This window comes from Diabrotica virgifera, chromosome 4 (assembly GCF_917563875.1).
Source record: "Diabrotica virgifera virgifera chromosome 4, PGI_DIABVI_V3a".
Taxonomy (NCBI): domain Eukaryota; kingdom Metazoa; phylum Arthropoda; class Insecta; order Coleoptera; family Chrysomelidae; genus Diabrotica; species Diabrotica virgifera.
Window position 1 is genome coordinate 11500296 of NC_065446.1, and position 19091 is coordinate 11519386.

Here is a 19091-nt window from a genome sequence, read left to right on the forward strand (position 1 = left end):
GGCATTCAAGATACCTGGTGCTCAGGGTGGAACTCGTCGCCTAGAGTTTTTAGTTATAATTATCCAAAATCACCCAAAAACTATTACCCTTTTTTTTTTTTTTTTGGACTGAGGTGGAACTCTCTTAGCAGACTAGGGAAGGTGTCCCTAGTACTGTTGGACTCGGACAGGAAAGGAGAACAGGCTAGGGCGCGCCAGCCACAATATGGCCCGTGCGTCCCGCATGCCCCCCATGACCAGCCGCCTACCAACTAAAACCACCCCCTCTTCCGACCCGGAATATCCCTGGACGTGCTCCTTAGGGAGCGATGCATGGGGATATCCCGAGCTGTCTGAAAGAAAGTAACCAGAAGCATTGGTTCATTTAAGGGTCTATTTTGCAGCCTAGAAACGGTAGGACTAAATAGAGAAAAGTCTGATTCCTACACGGAGGAAGGTGGGCCAACCCCTGCCTGAAGACGGCAGGGCTTGGGTGACTGTTCTGTAGTATGGCGGATAGAATGAGCCCTAGAAGAATTAGGGTCATATTTTTCTGACGCGGATTATTTTTTTTATTATTTCTTATTTTGCTTTTTTTTATTTTTTTTTTATTTTTTATATTTATTTTTTATTTTACAACTATTGTGTTGACCCGCCTCACCCATTCTGCTCCAGTCGTTCCAACTCGGATTTTCTCTTAACTATACCGGTTATAATGTCAATTATGGCCTCGAAATCAGCCTTGTTTCCGACCGCAAAATTAACAATATTGTTAGGGCCGATGTCGCCAAACCTACTACGTAGCCTGACCCGCTCGTGAGCAAAGACGCTGCACTGGAAAACGCAGTGTTCTTCGTCTTCCCTCACGCGACAGGTCCGGCACAGGTCGTCGTCCGACTTCCCGATCCTGTGGGTGAATGCCCTGAATGATCCATGACCGGTCAAAAATTGTGTAAAGTAAAAATTTACTCTCTTGAACTCGCAGGCGTACCACGACTCTACGTTCGGGATCAGCCTTTTGGTCCACTGGGCTTTGGTAGATTCCGCCTCCCATTCCAGCTGCCAGTCCACCAGGAGTTGTTGTCGTGCGGCCGATCTTACCTCGGGTAAGTGGCCGTGGCGGTGCTCATATAGGAACTGGCGTTCCTTAGCTAGCAGATGTATGGGAGGGGCGCCCGCGATCACCTGTAGAGCCACGGTTGATGCAGTCTTGTATGAGCTTACTACATTCAACAGAGGCTTTCTTTGTGCCTTGTTTATCATATCTCTGTATTTCTTGTGACGTAGAACCTCAACCCAGACCGGAACCCCATAGAGAAGGGTAGACTGTACGACGTGTAGGGGTTTTGGGGTTCGCTGAGTACGAATTTCATGTCGGCGATGGTGCCCAAGGTACCTGGTGCCAAGGGTTGGAACTCGTTGCCTAGCGTTTTATGTTATAACCATTCAAAATCAGTCAATAACCATTACTCGGGGGGTTTTTGGAGTCGCTAAGCACAATTTAATGTTGGCGGTGGTCTCCAAGATACCTGGTTCCGAGGGTGCAACTCGTCACCTGGAGATTTATGTCATAATTATTCAAAATCAGTGAAAAACCATTAATCTGGGGGTTTTGGGGGTCGCTTAATACGAATTTCATGTCGGCGATGGTCTCTAAGTTACCTGGTGCCCAGAGTGAAACTCGTCGCCTGGAGTTTTATGTTGTAACCATTCAAAACCAGTCAATAACCATTACTCGGGGGGTTTTTGACGTCTCTGAGTACGAATTTCATGTCGGCGATGGTCTCCAAAGAACCTATTGCGTAGGGTGGAACTCGTCGCCTGCAGTTTTATGTTATATTCATTTAAAATCAGTCAATATCCATTACTTCGGTATTTTGGGGGTCGCTAAATATATTTTTCATTAATAATTTTTCTTAAAACACTTTTATATTATATCCTAAAAAATTACCTATTTAAAAGTTATTTTAAAATTTTGTCGCTTTTAAAGCAGTTGTCGTTAAATTTTGACAGTAATAACATTTATGAAATTTTGACCTAATTGGCATTTCAAGGGTAATTAATTTATGTTACCGATTTTTTGTGTATTCTGCGGTATTATTTTAATTTTTAGATTTCTAGTCTGCTTTTATATAAAAAACAGTGGTTTTTAGAACTCTTTAGCGACGTATTAGTATAATATAATGTTTATGGATTACCGTCGAAGTCCGATATGATCAACCAAAAAAGAAGATGTATATGGTGATTTTTCTATTGACTTTCTTGGGTGTGAATCTGTCTTTTAATTTTACTGCTCCTGGTTTAAGAATAAAGAATAGTATATATGTGAATACCTCCAAGCCACACTTTTATGTAGTTTTGTTCTTTTAAAAATTTTTAATTAATTATAAAAAAACATCTAAAAATGATACCGTATTTAAAGCAAAGTAAGTTGTTTTTAATGTTGGTGTTTTGAACAAGTCATATATTTTATAATTACTAGTTTTGTTAATTACAGAATAAATAATAATATTATAATATCAAGCCGTTTAAGATTGGTATTAAAGGAATTTTCATTATCTACAGTCTATAGCTGCGCTGTTTTATAATTTTGGTTTTCGAAATTGCGGAAGAGAGAAACTTGTGTAACTTTAAGTAAGTAAATATATTTTTGAAGATATTCTTCTTTAGCGGCGAATCGATTGAGGGTAAAATTGTACATGATAGTATAGCATAGTGCCTGCGCACACTGACAGTATGTAGTTCTGACAGTATGTAGTTCGTTGCTAATCTTTCAAGATAGGTATGTATGTATCTGTAACCGTGCAAATAAGTCATTAAAATAATATATTAGTGGTTTTAGGAAATGTATTATTTATTATAATTCTTGTGTTTTTCGATTTGTGTTTCCCTGTAGTAAAACAATAAAATATTATGTAAGCATAACATTTTTACACTATATGTCGCCGTGTTGTGTAATTATATCCGAAACTTACATGTCTATTTCTAACCTCGATGGAGTAGTGGGAAATGCGTTAGCATTGAGATTGGAAGGTTGCGGGTTAAATTCTATGGCGATTCATATTTTTTTTTTATTTTTGGTTGTTTTAATAAAAATTTTTTGAAAGTGGTAGATAAGAAAGTTAGTTTGATTTTTAAATAAAATACAAATAACCTTTTAAGTATATTTACTTCGTTTAAATTACTTATTATATAATAAAAGAATATCTTCTTACGTGCGTACAAAGTACACACACATTCTTTTTTACTTTATTTTACTTTTTATTAATTTTTTCATTATATTATACAAATAAATTGATTATGAATACGTCCACTAACATTTAATTTAACACGGATTTTTTAGATTATTGTATACCTAGACCATCGCCAACATGAAATTGGTGCCCAGCGACCACTAAAACCGTCATAGTAATGGTTATTGACTGATTTTGTATGATTATACCATAAAACTCCAGGCGACGAGTTCCATCCTGGGCACCAGGTACCTTGGAGAACATCACCGTCATGAAATTCATGTTCAGTGACCCCCAAAACTCCCCGAGTAATGGTTTTAAATGATTTGTAATAATTATAACATAAAACTCCAGACGACGAGTTCCACTTTGGGCACCAGGTACCTTGGAGACCATCGAACACATGAAATTATTTTTCAGCGACCCCCCAAAATCCTCAGAGTAATGGTTATTGACTGATTTTGAATGATTATAACATAAAACTCCAGGCGACGAGTTCCACCCTGGGCACCAGGTACACAGGAGACACAGGGTACACAGGGTACACAGGGTATACATCGCCGTCATGAAGTTCGTGCTCAGCGACCCCCAAAACTCCCCGCGTAATGGTTTTAAATGATTTTGAATAATTATAACATAATACTCCAGGCGACGAGCTCCACCCTGGGCACCAGGTATCTTGGAGACCATCGACCACATGAAACTCTTGTTCAGCGACCCCCAAAACCCTCAGAGTAATGGTTATTGACTGATTTTGAATGATTATAACATAAAACTCCAGGCGACGAGTTCCACCCTGGGTACCAGGTATCTTGGAGACCATCGCCAACACTAAATTCGTCGCCAGCCACCCCAAAAACCCCCCCGAGTAATGGATATTGACTGATTTTTAATGATTATAACGTAAAACTCTAGGCGACGAATTCCACCGTGGGCACCAGGTACCTTGGAGACCATCGCCGATATGAAATTCGTGCTCAGCGATTCCCAAAACCCCCGATTATAAAAATTCAACTCATTTCCATCAATATTCAGTTCTAAATTTTTCATTTTCACCTTTTCGAAATGCACTTTTAAAATGCATTTTCTTATGCACAAAAATTTTTGCCCTAGATGAATTTAGTTCACAAAGTTGCCTGACACTCTCTCTAATCGAATCCAAAAAGTTGCATGACGATTCATCTTACTGCACAAAATTCCTAGGTTTAATGTTTTGTTGCTTCGTCTACATGTATTTTGTCGAACAGAACTTCCAATTAATTTGCTTCTCTTTCATTAAAACTCTCATGGAAAAATCAGAATGCTATTTACCACCGACATAATTCCTGCTATTTTAGATATTCTATGAGTTGGACTTATTAAAATGCTCAACATATTTGTCGAACAAACATTTTTTAATTTTTTCACTAGTAACAACATTATAAAAAACTTGTTTTATTTGATAAAACTTTATAAAACGAGAAGATGATTTGCAGTACTGCAATAATAGCAAAAATACAATGAAATAAAACAAAACCATTTACTAAGTTATTAAGTGTAGTCAAGCAGTTTTCCATTGCTTTCTTAACAGCAGTATCATAGTCTTTTAAACCATAATTTGGTTGCCACTGGTAGCTATCCATGTATTAGAATGGTTCAGGGATAATTTTTCCAGCACTCTCATCCTGTAAAGGATTAGCTCTTACCCTATGCCATTCTCTCAGTTGATACGTGAGTGTCTATTTTGCAAACCCTTATTCTTACATGTTCTATATTAGGCCAGGGTAATAAGACAAAAATATACCCTGTTCGTGACACTCGAGGAGCCAGGGTACTGAAGCGTTTTTTCGACAAGTAATACCTATAGGAACAAATTGTAACTATTTCCTGCGTAGGATCTGGCGGCCATTTTTATTTATAAACATGCCCCGGTCACTCTAATAAAAAACATGTAATCGTATTTATTTTCCTTCCATTTAGTCAGAGGCGCTGATGTCGGCATTGTGATTGGTGGAACATAACTTTTGACAAATCCTGCGCTATCTGTGAATCTGTAATCTGTGTTCGTGTTCGTTCGTTCGTTGTCGTTCACTTATTTTATATGGTCGGTTATGTGATGTGTTTGTGTTACCATAAAAAGCTGAGATTCAGTCGTGTGTTTTGATATTTTTGTTATTTCATAATCGAGTACCTTTTTAAAGGTAGGTAAGTTTTTCTGATTGTAGGTACTGTTTATCCAACAGTTTTAAAATACATATCTTATTTCGCGTTTTGTTTTGTTGTTAGGTCTAATGGCCAGTGGTGTCATGGTGTGGGAACGCGTGGGAACGCCGTTCCCACACTGGTTAAGAAAAAAAAAAATAAATAGAGAATTTAGGTTTTGTAAACAAAAATTAGCAGTGCGTTCCGGCACTGCTAATTTTGCCATGACACCACTGCTAATGGCTCCGTTCAGCTGTTGTATGCAGACGGTGGAAAAATTCGACAAGTAAACATTTATTTAATCCAAATTACTCATATTTCTATGTAAAATGTCACATTATTGTATAAATAAAAAAGTAAGAAACAAAAGTTGTTTGTGTTTTACCTTTATTGTCCTCCTGAATAAATAAAATATTAAATATTGGAAGTACCGTATGGAGGCTATGATGTACCTAGCATTAAGGCTAGATTATGCCACTCTTCCTATCCAATCAACAGCAAGAACGTTTAAAATTTCACACCTATCATGTAGAAGCTACAGACCACTTATGTGGAGGCCAGATTTGTAGTATCCTTCCAATTAACCAGGTGCTGAAATACGTGACATATTTTTTGAAGGGTAAGATCGCATTCTACCAAATCACACAACACTTTTTTCTATGTTTGTAAACAATTAAGTGTCAAAAATGGCATTTTTCCCTTTTTTTTTCAAATCAATGGAAAACAGTGAAACTTATGGTTTTATTAGTACAAATATCTTTGAGATTATGGAAATAGCTTTAAAATGACATATTACAAAGTTTGATATACTCATTTAATGTTAATATAATTGCGAAAAAATGTCGGAATTGCAAAAAAAATTATTTTCGCAATAACTGCTGTAAAAATTGGTGTACAGGTATGAAATTTTTGTCAAATGAGGGTTCTTTGGTGCTTAATAATTATGTGATAAAAATTTCAAAGCGATTCATTCAATTGTTTAAATTTTATTCGAATTGTTTATCTCAGTGAGCATTTTTTTGCACTAACATAAGTCAGAAAAAAATGACGTTAGAACCATTCCACAGGTGTCAAATGGAAGAACATGAACTATGTTTTCCACTTGGTTTAAAAAAAGCGAATAAAAAATGCATTACTAGTAATAAATAATTATGCAAAAGTATCGTAAATCTTTCCTTATCTTTTTAATAACTTTTTCCAAAAAAAAAAATAACTTTTTTACCCTGTTTTTAGTGCACAACTACCAAGTAATGTTATTTATATCATAATTGATAAAAAAATTGTAATAAATATATATAATTTCTTATATAACAAAATACAAAGGTTATAAGCAAAGATTTACGGTACTTTTTCATAATTATTTATTACTAATAAATGCACTTTTTATTCACTTTTTTTAAACCAAGTTGAAAATATAGCTCATGCTCTTTCATTTGACACCTGTGGAATGGTTCTAACGTCATTTTTTTCTGACTCATGTTATTGTAAAAAAATGCTCTCTGGGAAAAACAATTTGAATAAAATTTAAACAATTGAATGAATCGCTTTGAAATTCTTATCACATATTAAGCACCAAAGAACCCTTATATGACAAAAATTTCAAAGCTGTACACTAATTTTTACAATAGATATTGCGAAATTAATTTTTTTTGCAATTCCGACCTTTTTTCGCAATTATATTAACAATAAATGAGTATATCAAACTTTGTAATACGTCATTTTAAAGCTTTTTCCATAATCTCAAAGACATTTGTACTAAAAAAACCATATTTTCACTGTTTTCCATTGATTTGAAAAATAAGGGAAAATGCCATTTTTTGACACTTAATTGTTTATAAATAAAAATGGCCGCCAGATCCTACGCAGGAAATAGTTACAATTTGCTCTTATAGGTATTACCTGTCGAAAAAACGCTTCAGTACCCTGGCTGCTCGAGTGTCATGGAAAAAACCTTATTACCCTGGACTATATATGTATCTGTAAGAAGGTTCTCTATCAGCCATTGTATCGCACCGTGTCGAGGTTGACAGATACCTCCGCTCTTCTTAATGAATATATCATATGTGGTGATATTTTAGAGATATCGCAAATCTAATAACGTAATTATTTACAATTACAAGAAATTATTATACAGGGTGTCCCGAAAAGATTGGTCATAAATTATACCACAGATTCTGGGATTAAAAATAGGTTGATTGAACCTCACTTACCTATATACAATAGTGCACACAAAAGAAGTTACATTCCTTTGAAGTTACAAAATGAAAATCGATTTTTTTCATATATAGAAAACTTTTAGAGATTTTTTATCAAAAATAGACATGTGGAATTTTTATGGCAGGAACATCTTAAAAAAAAATAAAGTGAAATTTGTGTACCCCATAAAAATTTTATGGGGGTTATGTTCCGTGAAACCCCCCCCCCCAAACTTTTGTGTACGTTCCTAATAAATTATTATTGTGGCACCATTAGTTAAACAATATGTTCTTAATACTTTTTTGCCTCTTAGTATTTTTTGATAATCCAGTGTTTATCGAGATATTTTGAATATTTGTCGAACCTACCACATATTTGTATATGGTTATAGACACCTGTTAATAATCTGAAAATTTATTTATAACTTACATTTTTAGGTATATTTTGAAAAAGAATCCAAATCTCGATAAAATGTGACTTATCAAAAATGACTAGGAGGCAAAAATGTTTTAAAAACACTGTGTTTAATTAATGGCACCACAATAATAGTTTAATTAGAACGTACACAAGCATTTGGGGGGTTTAAAGGAACAAAACCCCATACAATTTTTATGTAAATACATTAAAAAAGAAGCTGCATCTCGATAAAAACTGACTTACTGAAAAAATACTAGGAATAAAATAAATTTTAAAAACTTTGTGTTAAACTAATGGTACCACAATAATGAACTAATTGGAAGGTACACAAAAGTTTGGGGGGTTTAAGGAAACAAAACCCCCATAAAATTTTATGGTGTGGACAAATTTTGCTATAATTTTGTTTTAAGATGTTCCTGCAATAATAATGATACATGTCCATTTTCAATAAAAAATCTCTAATAGTTTTCGATGTATTGAAAAAAATCCATTTTCATTTTGTAACTTCAAAGAGCTGTAACTTTTTTTATGAGCACATTTGTACTAAGGTAAGTTAGGTTCAACCGAACTATTTTTGACCCCAAAATGTGTGGTATAGTTTATGACCAATCTTTTCGAGACACCCTGTATAGTGTATAATGTTTACACTGAATAAATATCATTCTTCCATTAATTCAAAATCAAGGAATAATCTAAAAGAGTTTGGTTTTTGTAAAATTTTATTTTCTAAGAATACTTTGAATTTCTATAAAGCTTTTACCTCTTGTTTCTGGTAAAAATATAAATATTAAAATAAAACCAATGAACGTTACTATGCCAAAAACCAGTATGTTCAAGTACATATCAAATGCTTCCGTTACCAGTGGATATGCAATTCCCAAAATGATACCTATTATCCGCTCTACTGTTAAAATTGTACCAACTGCCGTAGCTCTAACCTCATTATTAAAGAGTTCTCCCATAAGAATAACTGGAAGATGTGCAAATCCCAAAGTGTAAGAGACCATATAAAGAGTAATACAAAGAACTGGTAACCATCGAAGACTGTTTACAAGAGGTAATTGTTTGTCATTTAAATACAAATAAAAAGCCAATAGACACAGCATTAAGGAGCATCCAATAGAAGATAAAGGCAATAATGGTCGCCTTCCAGTTCTTTCGACAACAAAAATTATCGCACAAAGTACTGTGAGTTGAACAAATCCAACTATAAGACTTATTACGGTCCCAGATACCGAAGTACCTGCTTCGTTAAAAATTGGAACTACAAACGGGAGAATGATGAATATACCAGTAAATTGTTGAATAGTGAATACGGTAAAACATAAAATTAATGCTTTGCTTGAAGCTTTATCTCGAAATAGGCGTGAAAAAATGGTCTTTTTGTTTTTTGAATCTGAACTTGGTTCTAATGAATAGAACTCATTTTCAGGATCTTTAGGATTGTCATAGGGTTGAAGTTTTTTAAAAGTAAAAGACTAAGTTTTTCAACCTAATAAAAATATTTGTAAATTAAATATTTTTAAAAGATTTTTAATTGAAAAACTTTATTGGCCCATTTCCTGGTGACAACCTCCAAGGCTTCTACAATATGCAAGCCAAATGGATGCTGCAGTGAAGACTAAAGGGAAGGAATTCTACACTATGCAATTCACAACCCCCGTCTGCAGCGTGGTAAAGTTCCAACGGAAAATGGACCTAGTTACTCTATAGGAGTAATACTAATATAAAAATAAAAATGTATACCATTTTTATTCATTCAGAATTAAGACAGTTTTGGTTTCGCACCGCAACTGAATGAATAAAAATGGTATACATTTTTATTTTTATATTAGTATTACTCCTATAGAGTAACTAGGTCCATTTTCCGTTGGAACTTTACCACGCTGCAGACGGGGGTTGTGAATTGCATAGTGTAGAATTCCTTCCCTTTAGTCTTCACTGCAGCATCCATTTGGCTTGCATATTGTAGAAGCCTTGGAGGTTGTCACCAGGAAATGGGCCAATAAAGTTTTTCAATTAAAAATCTTTTAAAAATATTTAATTTACAAATATTTTTATTAGGTTGAAAAACTTAGTCTTTTATTTAGCAGATGCCGCTAGGTACCTACTACCATCTCGTCAGTTGCGGTGGGAGATGGATATGTCGAAGATTTTTACCTGGGCCAGAGAAATGCAGCCTATGCAGTCTCTGATGAACCTCTAACAAGAGGTGAAATCGTCGATAAGAGTGCTGGCTGCACTCTCTGATCTGAGTAAGAATAAAAGACAGTTTTGGTTTCGCACCGCAACTGAATGAATAAAAATGGTATACATTTTTATTTTTATTATTTTTTAAAAGTGTTTATACTTTCTTCTTGTCTGCCACGTAAAGCCAAGTAAATAGGGGATTCTACGATGAAAAACGAGAGGATGATTTGCTTTGTAACTTCAAAGAGCTGTAACTTTTTTTATGAGCACATTTGTACTAAGGTAAGTTAGGTTCAACGGAACTATTTTTGACCCCAGAATGTGTGGTATAATTTTTATGACCAATCTTTTAGAGACACCCTGTATAGTATATAATGTTTACACTGAATAAATATCATTCTTCCATTAATTCAAAATCAAGGAAGAATCTAAAAGAATTTGGTTTTTGTAAAATTTTATTTTCCAAGAATACTTTGAATTTCTATAAAGCTTTTACCTCTTGTTTCTGGTAAAAATATAAATATTAAAATAAAACCAATGAACGTTACTATGCCAAAAACCAGTATGTTCAAGTACATACCAAATGCTTCCGTTACCAGTGGATATGCAAATCCCAAAATGATACCTATTATCCGCTCTACTGTTAAAATTGTACCAACTGCCGTAGCTCTAACCTCATTATTAAAGAGTTCTCCCATAATAATAACTGGAAGATGTGCCAATCCCAAAGTGTAAGAGACAATATAAAGAGTAATACAAATAACTGGTAACCATCGAAGACTGTTTACAAGAGGTAATTGTTTGTCATTTAAATACAAATAAAAAGCCAATAGACACAGCATTAAGGAGCATCCAATAGAAGATAAAAGCAATAATGGTCGCCTTCCAGTTCTGTCGACAACAAAAATTATCGCACAAAGTACTGTGAGTTGAACAAATCCAACTATAAGACTTATTACGGTCCCAGATACCGAAGTACCTGCTTCGTTAAAAATTGGAACTATAAACGGGAGAATGATGAATATACCAGTAAATTGTTGAATAGTGAATATGGTAAAACATAAAATTAATGCTTTCCTTGAAGCTTTATCTCGAAATAGGCGTGAAAAAATGGTCTTTTTGTTTTTTGAATCTGAACTTGGTTCTAATGAATAGAACTCATTTTCAGGATCTTTAGGATTGTCATAGGATTGAAGTTTTTTAAAAGTGTTTATACTTTCTTCTTGTCTGCCACGTAAAGCCAAGTAAATAGGGGATTCTACGATGAAAAACGAGAGGATGATTTGCAGTACTGCAATAATAGCAAAAATAAAATTAAATAAAACAAAATCAGTTTTTACAACTGATCCCACGATAAATGTAAGCATATTACCCACTGGGAACATAATGCAATAAATGCATCCTACTCTACCTCGATTATTATCTTTAGCAATTTCACAACCATAAATTGTTACACTTATGATAGCCCCATTTAATATTATGGTGAGTATTGAAAAATTAACAAAAAAAATATAAATGTTTCGTGTGAATGCTAGAGCTATAAAAATTCCTACAAATAAAACTCCAATTAATCTTAAACTATTTCTTCTTCCTATTTTATCCGGTATTCTCGATAGAAATATGTTACTAAGAACTCCAGCAATCCCGGAAAAAGTTAATAACATTGAAGTTTCTGCGGGTGTAATTGGTCTTGATATTGGATTTATTTTACTATCGGTTGAAGCTAAAAGTGGGAAAACTATTGCAAGCCATACCATGGAGCTTCCTGTTAACACAAGCAGCAGTTGAGCTAAAATTATTAAATTTAATTAGTTTAAAAAAATTGTATGGGGTTTGTAGACAATTTACTATGTTCATTGGGAAATAAGCAAACATTTAAGTTGGAAATGAATTTTATTGACGTTTCCACTTCAGAGGTCGTTATCGAAATACAAAAAATTAATAAATTAAACAAATTTTTTTTATATTGCTTGGTAAAAAATCTTCTAATAATTTATTTTAATCTGACTCATTCCTATCGGCAATTCAGACGTATATTATACATTTTAAAGTAGACTACTTTAAAACGATATTGCCAATATAATATAAGTTGAAATCCTGGGTTGAAGTATCCGATAATTAATTTGGCTTTATGCAGGGCAGATCAACAACAGATGCAATTTCCATTGTAAGGCAACTGATGGAAAAATAGAGGAATAAAGAGACCAATGCTCATATGGTATTCGTTGATCTTGAGAAAGCATATGATAGAGTTCCTCGAGAGATTCTGTGGTGGGCACTCAATAAGAAAGGAGTCCCTGGCGAAGATGGAAAGATTGTGAGAGATATGTATGAGGGAGTAACGACTAGTGTTAGGACAGGTGTGGGAGATACTGATCAATTTCAGGTGAAAGTAGGATTGCAAGAAGGCTCGGTGCTTAGTCCTTATTTATTCTCATTATTTTTGGACCAAATAACAGCGAAATTACAGGGTAGCATTCCATTGTGCATAAAGTACGCTGATGATGTAGTGTTAATAGGAAATAGTGAAAGAGACTTAGAACAAAAACTGGAACAGTGGAGACAAGCTCTGGAGGAAAAAGGTTTAAATCTTAGTAGGACAAAAACACAGTATTTGCAATGTTCATTTAAAGATGGAGTTATTACAAATAAAATGGTATTTTTGGATTGTGAAATGATTGTGGAAAGCAATAGTTTTATGGAACTAGGATCAGTATTACAGAGTAATGGAGAAATAGATGGAGATGCATGCAGTAGAATTAGGGCTGGGTGGACAAAGTGGAAAGAAACGAGTGGTGTGTTGTGTGACAGAAAAATTCCAATGAGTCTGAAGGGAAAATTCTATAAAACAGCCATAAGACCGGCTATGAAGTACGGAACTGAATATTGGGCAGTGAAAGAGAAAGAGGAACAACGAATGTATGTGGCGGAAATAAGAATGCTAAAATGGATGAGTGGAGTGAGAAAGAAGGACAAACTTAGAAATGAGTATATTAGGGGAAGTCTAGGTGTGGCAACAATTGATGCTAAAATGAGAGAGCATAAGTTAAGATGGTTTGGTCATGTTCAACGTCAAGACGTTAATCACCCAATACGAAGAATAGGTGAAGTGCAGATTCCTGGAAGGAGTAGGAGAGAAAGATCAAAGAAGACCTGGGGGGAGACGATAAAACAGGACATTTTGGTAAAGGGGATTAACGTTGATATGATCCAAAATAGAATTGTGTGGAGAAATGCAATTAGGGAAGCCGACCCCGCTTAGGGATAAAGCAAAGAGGATGATGATGATGATGAGTTTAAATCCTGGAACGACTTTATTGGAAGACAGTTCATTCGATTACATGAAGTCAACTTTAACTTAAGAATACCAGTAATAAAAATCGTAGCATATGGTTTATCTTTAAAAAGACAACCGCGTTTGTAATACTACCAAAGTCAGTTTGAAGAGGATATAGCTGACACCCAGTTCAGATTCAGAGGAGGACTAGGAACGACAGAGATCTTTTCGCGTTTAATGTTATCGCGCAAAGCCAACTAGATAATATGAACCAGCATTTCTATGTCCGATTTATAGATTATCAAAAGGCTTTTGATAGAGTACGACATCAGAAACTCGTAGAACTTTTAAAAGAAAAGAATGTGGACAGTCGAGATATACGGGTTATTGTCAATCTGTACTGTAATCAAAAAGCAAAGTTTGAAATCGAAAATGTCGAAACAGAAACCATAAAAATCAAAAGAGGTGCTAGACAGAGTTGCGTGTTGTCACCATTGTGATTCAAGGTGTACATGGAAGCTATTTTTAAGGAAGCAATCATAGGAAGAACAGGACATATCAATAAACGGAAATATCTTGAAAAACATAAGATTCGTAAACCACACCGCTATTTTTGCAGACAGTCTAAAAGCACTGCAACGATTAGTAAATAGATTAAATCAAGTCAGTATAAAATATGGACTACAAATGAACGTTAAGAAAAGCAAGTTCATCATTATATCTAAGCAGTATAGTAGGCAGGCTAGATATTGAGGGAAAACAAGTAGAAATAGTGCCTAAAGGCCGAAATAACGGCTGTCTTCATCTGAAATGCCACACACCATATATAATATTTGTAACTCAGAGCTAAACTGTATTAACTCACAAAAATGAAATTTTACAGGAGAGCAGTTTAAGAGAAATATAAAGGGTGAATTTTAAATACAATTTTTATTACTTTTTCTTCAAATATATGGTAAACACTATTTGATAGGTATACATGATATCATACTGTATCCGTAATTTTTAAAACCTCTTTAATTTTTTGAGAAAATATGCAGTAATTACTGTTTGGCATGAAAGCAATTACCATGTTCGGGAGATAATATAATGGTAAGTTACACACATGAATAAATAATCTGGAGATAACAAACTTTATTCAAGAACACGTCTTTTTAATTAAATGAAATAAACAATATCTATAAAACCAAATGAGTAAACAAAACTAACGAAAATAAAAACTCAAAGGATCATGAGTGTTGTTCACTTACAATTATTTTGGAAAAATTTTATAAATCCTCATCTACTTTATCGAAGTGGGAAAAATTTTTATAACAATTATGAAATTCCTTTGGCTTATCGTGAATCACAGGCAGGGCCACAGGAGACACAACACGCCTAGGATTTTTGTTAAGATCAACAGATTGGAATGTTTCCGAACTAACATTATAGGTCTGGATCCCGCGTATGAAAAAAAAGTTGATTAATAGAAAGCTGAAAATTTGTTAATAGCTTAAGGGTGTCTAGTCGGACGAACTTTGATATATGGGAACACTGGAACAGGGGAAGTTTTAATTGTGGAACAGGTTAAAAATTTGGAACGGTCATACCACGAAAACGGCACATGTATTTTGTCCGACAGAACAGACTTAAACTCTCCGAACAGAGATTAAACTCTCATGCAAAAATCAGACTGCTATTTATCACCAAATGGGCGTTTTAATGACAGGAATTATGACAGATGATAAATAGCAGTCTGATTTTTGCATGAGTGTTTAATCTCTGTGAGGAGAGTTTAAGTCTGTTCTGTCGGACAAAATAAATGTGCCGTTTTCGTGGTCTGACCGTTCCAAATTTTTAACCTGTTCCACAATTAAGACTGCCCCTGTTCCAGTGTTCCCATATATCAAAGTTTATCCGATTAGACACTCTTAAGCTATTAACAAATTTTCAGCTTGCTATTAATCAACTTTTTTTTCATACGCGGGATCCAGACCTATTAGCTTTGAAAACAGTAATCCTAAATTATCGTTACATACTTTATAGTGGACAACATCTGGCATACGAAAGTCTGTATCCTGCTGAGTTTTTTTTTTATAATATAACTAGCTGACCCGGCAGACTTCGTACTGCCTCAATAGATAAAAACAAACTTTTGTATACAATAAACTTAAAATAAACAAAAGGAATACGTAATTAATAAACAAAAAATGCTCGATGTCAATGAGGTTTTATTATTATTTTTAATTAATTACACATGATGTTTGAAATAATAAAGTTTAGTTAAAAGTAACAAAATAAAGCTTGTAGTGCAACAGTTACAATCTTAAATTTGTTTATCTTTTAATGAATATAACAGCTTTATTATATGTACATTCAAAACAACCCTCTATTTATGATTGGGTTCGAGGAGATTCCAAGTCTATAGGTGTTGATTAAATAAAATTAAATTCAATTAAAATTAAATAAAAAATAAATGAAGTAAATTAAAATTAAAGGAAATTGAATAAACGTAAATAAAAATAACTAAAACTGAATAAAATTAAAGACAAATAAATAAAATCATATTAACTTAAATACAATTAAATAAAGCTAAAAAAAATTAAATAAAAATAATAAATAAATTAAAAAATAATAATAAAATTAAATAAAATGAAATCAAATAAAATAAACGAAAATAAATAAAATACTTAAATTAAATAAAATTAAATAAAATTAAACACAATGAATTAAAATTAAATAAAATTTTATAATTTGCTGCTTGTTCTTTTCGTGTGTTCAGAATTTTTCTCCTGCTTACGGTTCCGTTTAGAGATATTTTTTGAAAATTTCGCAAGATTAAAAAATTCATATTTTGCCCAATTTGAGTCCCAAAGTTAAACTGTTCCACTTCTCTTCTAGGAAATTTGTCGCTCGTTCTTATTCTGTCCTCAGAATATTGCTACGGCTTGAGATATTGTATTTCGGACACCGATTGTGCTAGAGAAATAATTTTAGTACGGTTTTGCTCGGAATTCAGCAAGGAGTCTACCTACATAATTTACGTAAAATTGGTACTCTTGTTTGAACATGATAATTTCAACCGTTTTCGATAAAAACGCAATTGAAGATTTCAGGAACTCAGAAGGGGATATCAAATACCAAACTAATAAACAAAGTTGCAACTGAAATGATTGTGACGAGGTATTTCAATCAAAAAAGTAATGATTAGTTTTAAAAAATGCAACACTAGACTAAACTGTCACATCAAAAATAATTTACTCTAAACAAATGACATTTACTAACAACAATTATCTGACAGTCCAAAGCATACTTTTCATAAATGAAATAATATTTGAAATCCTTTTTTAAGACTCTAAGCAGTTCGACTGCGTTTTTATCGAAAACGGTTGAAATTATCATGTTTAAACAGGAGTACCAATTTTACGTAAAAATGATGTTTACTTCATATTTTCTAATAAAAATTACTAAAAAGTTTCATCAGAAAAAGTTTAGACTCAATTTGGTCATCAGGAATGATCCACGTGGCGCCCTCTATGACAAAACGTAAAATTGTAGATAAAATACTATTTCTTGTCTAAGATTATGCCTCTGTGCCAATTTTGATTGCAATTTATAAATATACAGGAAAACTATTAGCAAAAAACGAAAAACAAAAATTAACTTTAACACCCTGTATCTTTTTTCTCAGCAACATTTTATTAAAGCATATTTGGCCCAATAGCCATTTTGGTCCAAATAACTTGTACTTAGTCTATGTCCCTATAGTTATGACTCACCCTGTATATTAGATGTAAAATATTTAAATGGCTATTAAGAAATAACGGTCTGAGATAGAAAATTGAAAATTTAGGATTGTATGTATCTTTTGCTTCTACATCTCATAAAAATAGTAAAAAACGGTTTTTCCAAAAATTAAAAAAATATATCGGGGTGGGAGCAACTCCCCTTATGACGTACGCGTATGAAACTCCATATTATCCTATTCCCAGTCCGCTCGAATGTACGTGTAAAATTTCATAAAAATCTGTTCAGTCGTTCTCGAGTTATAAATGGTGTAACTAACATAACCTCGACTTTCTTTATATATTAGATGGGTAAACAGTTGGAACAGTTGTTGTTGTAGAGTCTTAAAATCCTTGAAGTGATTTACTTCTAGAAATAAAATAAAAATTTCATTCTTTTTTCATTTTTAATTCAGTTGCAATGCGAAGGCAAAACAATCTTATTTTTCAATTAGAATACGTAGCGCAGTCCAGCTCTCTGAATCGCGATTTTTGACTCTAATTCTAGTCTCATCGGAGAGAGCGTAGGCTTGTTCTCCATATTCTAACCGATCAGTACCGAGAGCTTTTCCCACCCATTGCAACTGAAGTGAAAATATTAGGTGAATAGCGTCATCTGGCAATTAAAAGATGAAGTTTTCAATCCTAATAGCATTATTAATAATATTAAAAAATATTAAAAATATTACTAAAAATTTTTAAATTGAAAACTTATTGGTCCATTTCCTTGGTAACATTTCCAAGGCTTCTAAAATTTGCAAGCCATATGGATGCTGAAGCGAAGAATTCACGACCCCGTCTGTTCAGCTGGTAAATTCCAGCTGTTACGTACAAAGTGAAACATTACAATTTTTCAAAAAAATGGAGATGAAACAGCTTAGCTCTGAGATACAGATATAGAAACAAAGAAATGCATAAAATATTACCTGTCAGCAAAGAAAAGTAGAACATTCCTGGCCCTTTAATTTCTTCAATATCTTTCACGTTGAATTTTTCATTTTTTAATAATAACTGTTCCTTTCTTTCATTTTTAGTATCCATTTTGTATTTCTATTAACTATTAAAATTATTTTACCTTCAATAACCTTAAAGTTGATTACGATAATACGGATAATATTTTACTAATTTAATCAGAAGCCACTTATTTCAATGTTAGAAATTTAAGTAATTGTTTATTTTCGTTATTAAGATAAAAGTTAATAATGCAATGAATATTGCAAAAATTTATGACATCGATATATAACACTAATTAAAACATCACTAATTATTTCGGAGACACAATTAAAAACTAATTAATAAAAGTAGTTTGATACATAATGAATGGTTCCTAATTAAGTCATATCAACAAAAAGCGTTCTTATTTTTTTTAAATTATTTTATAGATATTTTTTAAAACTTTTCATAAAATAATTCATAATCCTTAATAATATTTAATTGGAATCTCTGTTTTGGATGGCAAATACTTCCAAATTAAATTGTTAAACTAGGTCAGCTTTTATTATGCCCAAAAAAGCAAAGAAAAATATCATTGAGAATCTAGCAACAAATATTAGTTGAAAAACATACTTCAGTCCTATAAATGAAATAAAGTAAATCTATTTTTAAGAATGTTAACAGTAGATAACTGTTAACAATAGTGGGACAAAACCAAATTTCTCCAGATATCAAAATGTCCTGTTTGGTTAGAAGTACAATCTAGATCTGGCTGTTGTCTGCTCCCTCTTTAACTACTAATAGTGGCTTCTTAATCTGTCGTCGTTATTTAAAGTAAATATGGTATTTAGGCTTAATGTGGGGGTTCCCGCAGGTTTGCTATATACCATAGTAGTTAAAAAACTTTGTAATGTAGTAAAA

At 33.1% G+C, this 19091-nt stretch overlaps 1 protein-coding gene across 1 annotated transcript; it reads right to left on the bottom strand.

Moving 5' to 3' along the window:
• Positions 1-10633: 10633 nt before the first annotated feature.
• LOC114334944 (facilitated trehalose transporter Tret1-like) lies at positions 10634-18424 on the bottom strand. Its single transcript, XM_028285080.2, has 2 exons — positions 18164-18424; positions 10634-11985 (listed from the first exon to the last, which is right to left on the bottom strand). Exons 1-2 carry the CDS (start codon positions 18276-18278, stop codon positions 10652-10654), a joined length of 1449 nt encoding a protein of 482 aa, XP_028140881.2. The 5' UTR covers positions 18279-18424; the 3' UTR covers positions 10634-10651.
• Positions 18425-19091: the final 667 nt, after the last annotated feature.

Bases quoted from the DNA above. Each gene is read 5' to 3' on its own strand.
- LOC114334944 (XM_028285080.2), bottom strand. From the start codon at position 18,278: ATGGATACTAAAAATGAAAGAAAGGAACAGTTATTATTAAAAAATGAA. The intron at 11,986-18,163 runs GTAATATTTTAT...TAATAATTTTAG, and splicing joins CTACTTTTCTTTGCTGACAG to CTCAACTGCTGCTTGTGTTA.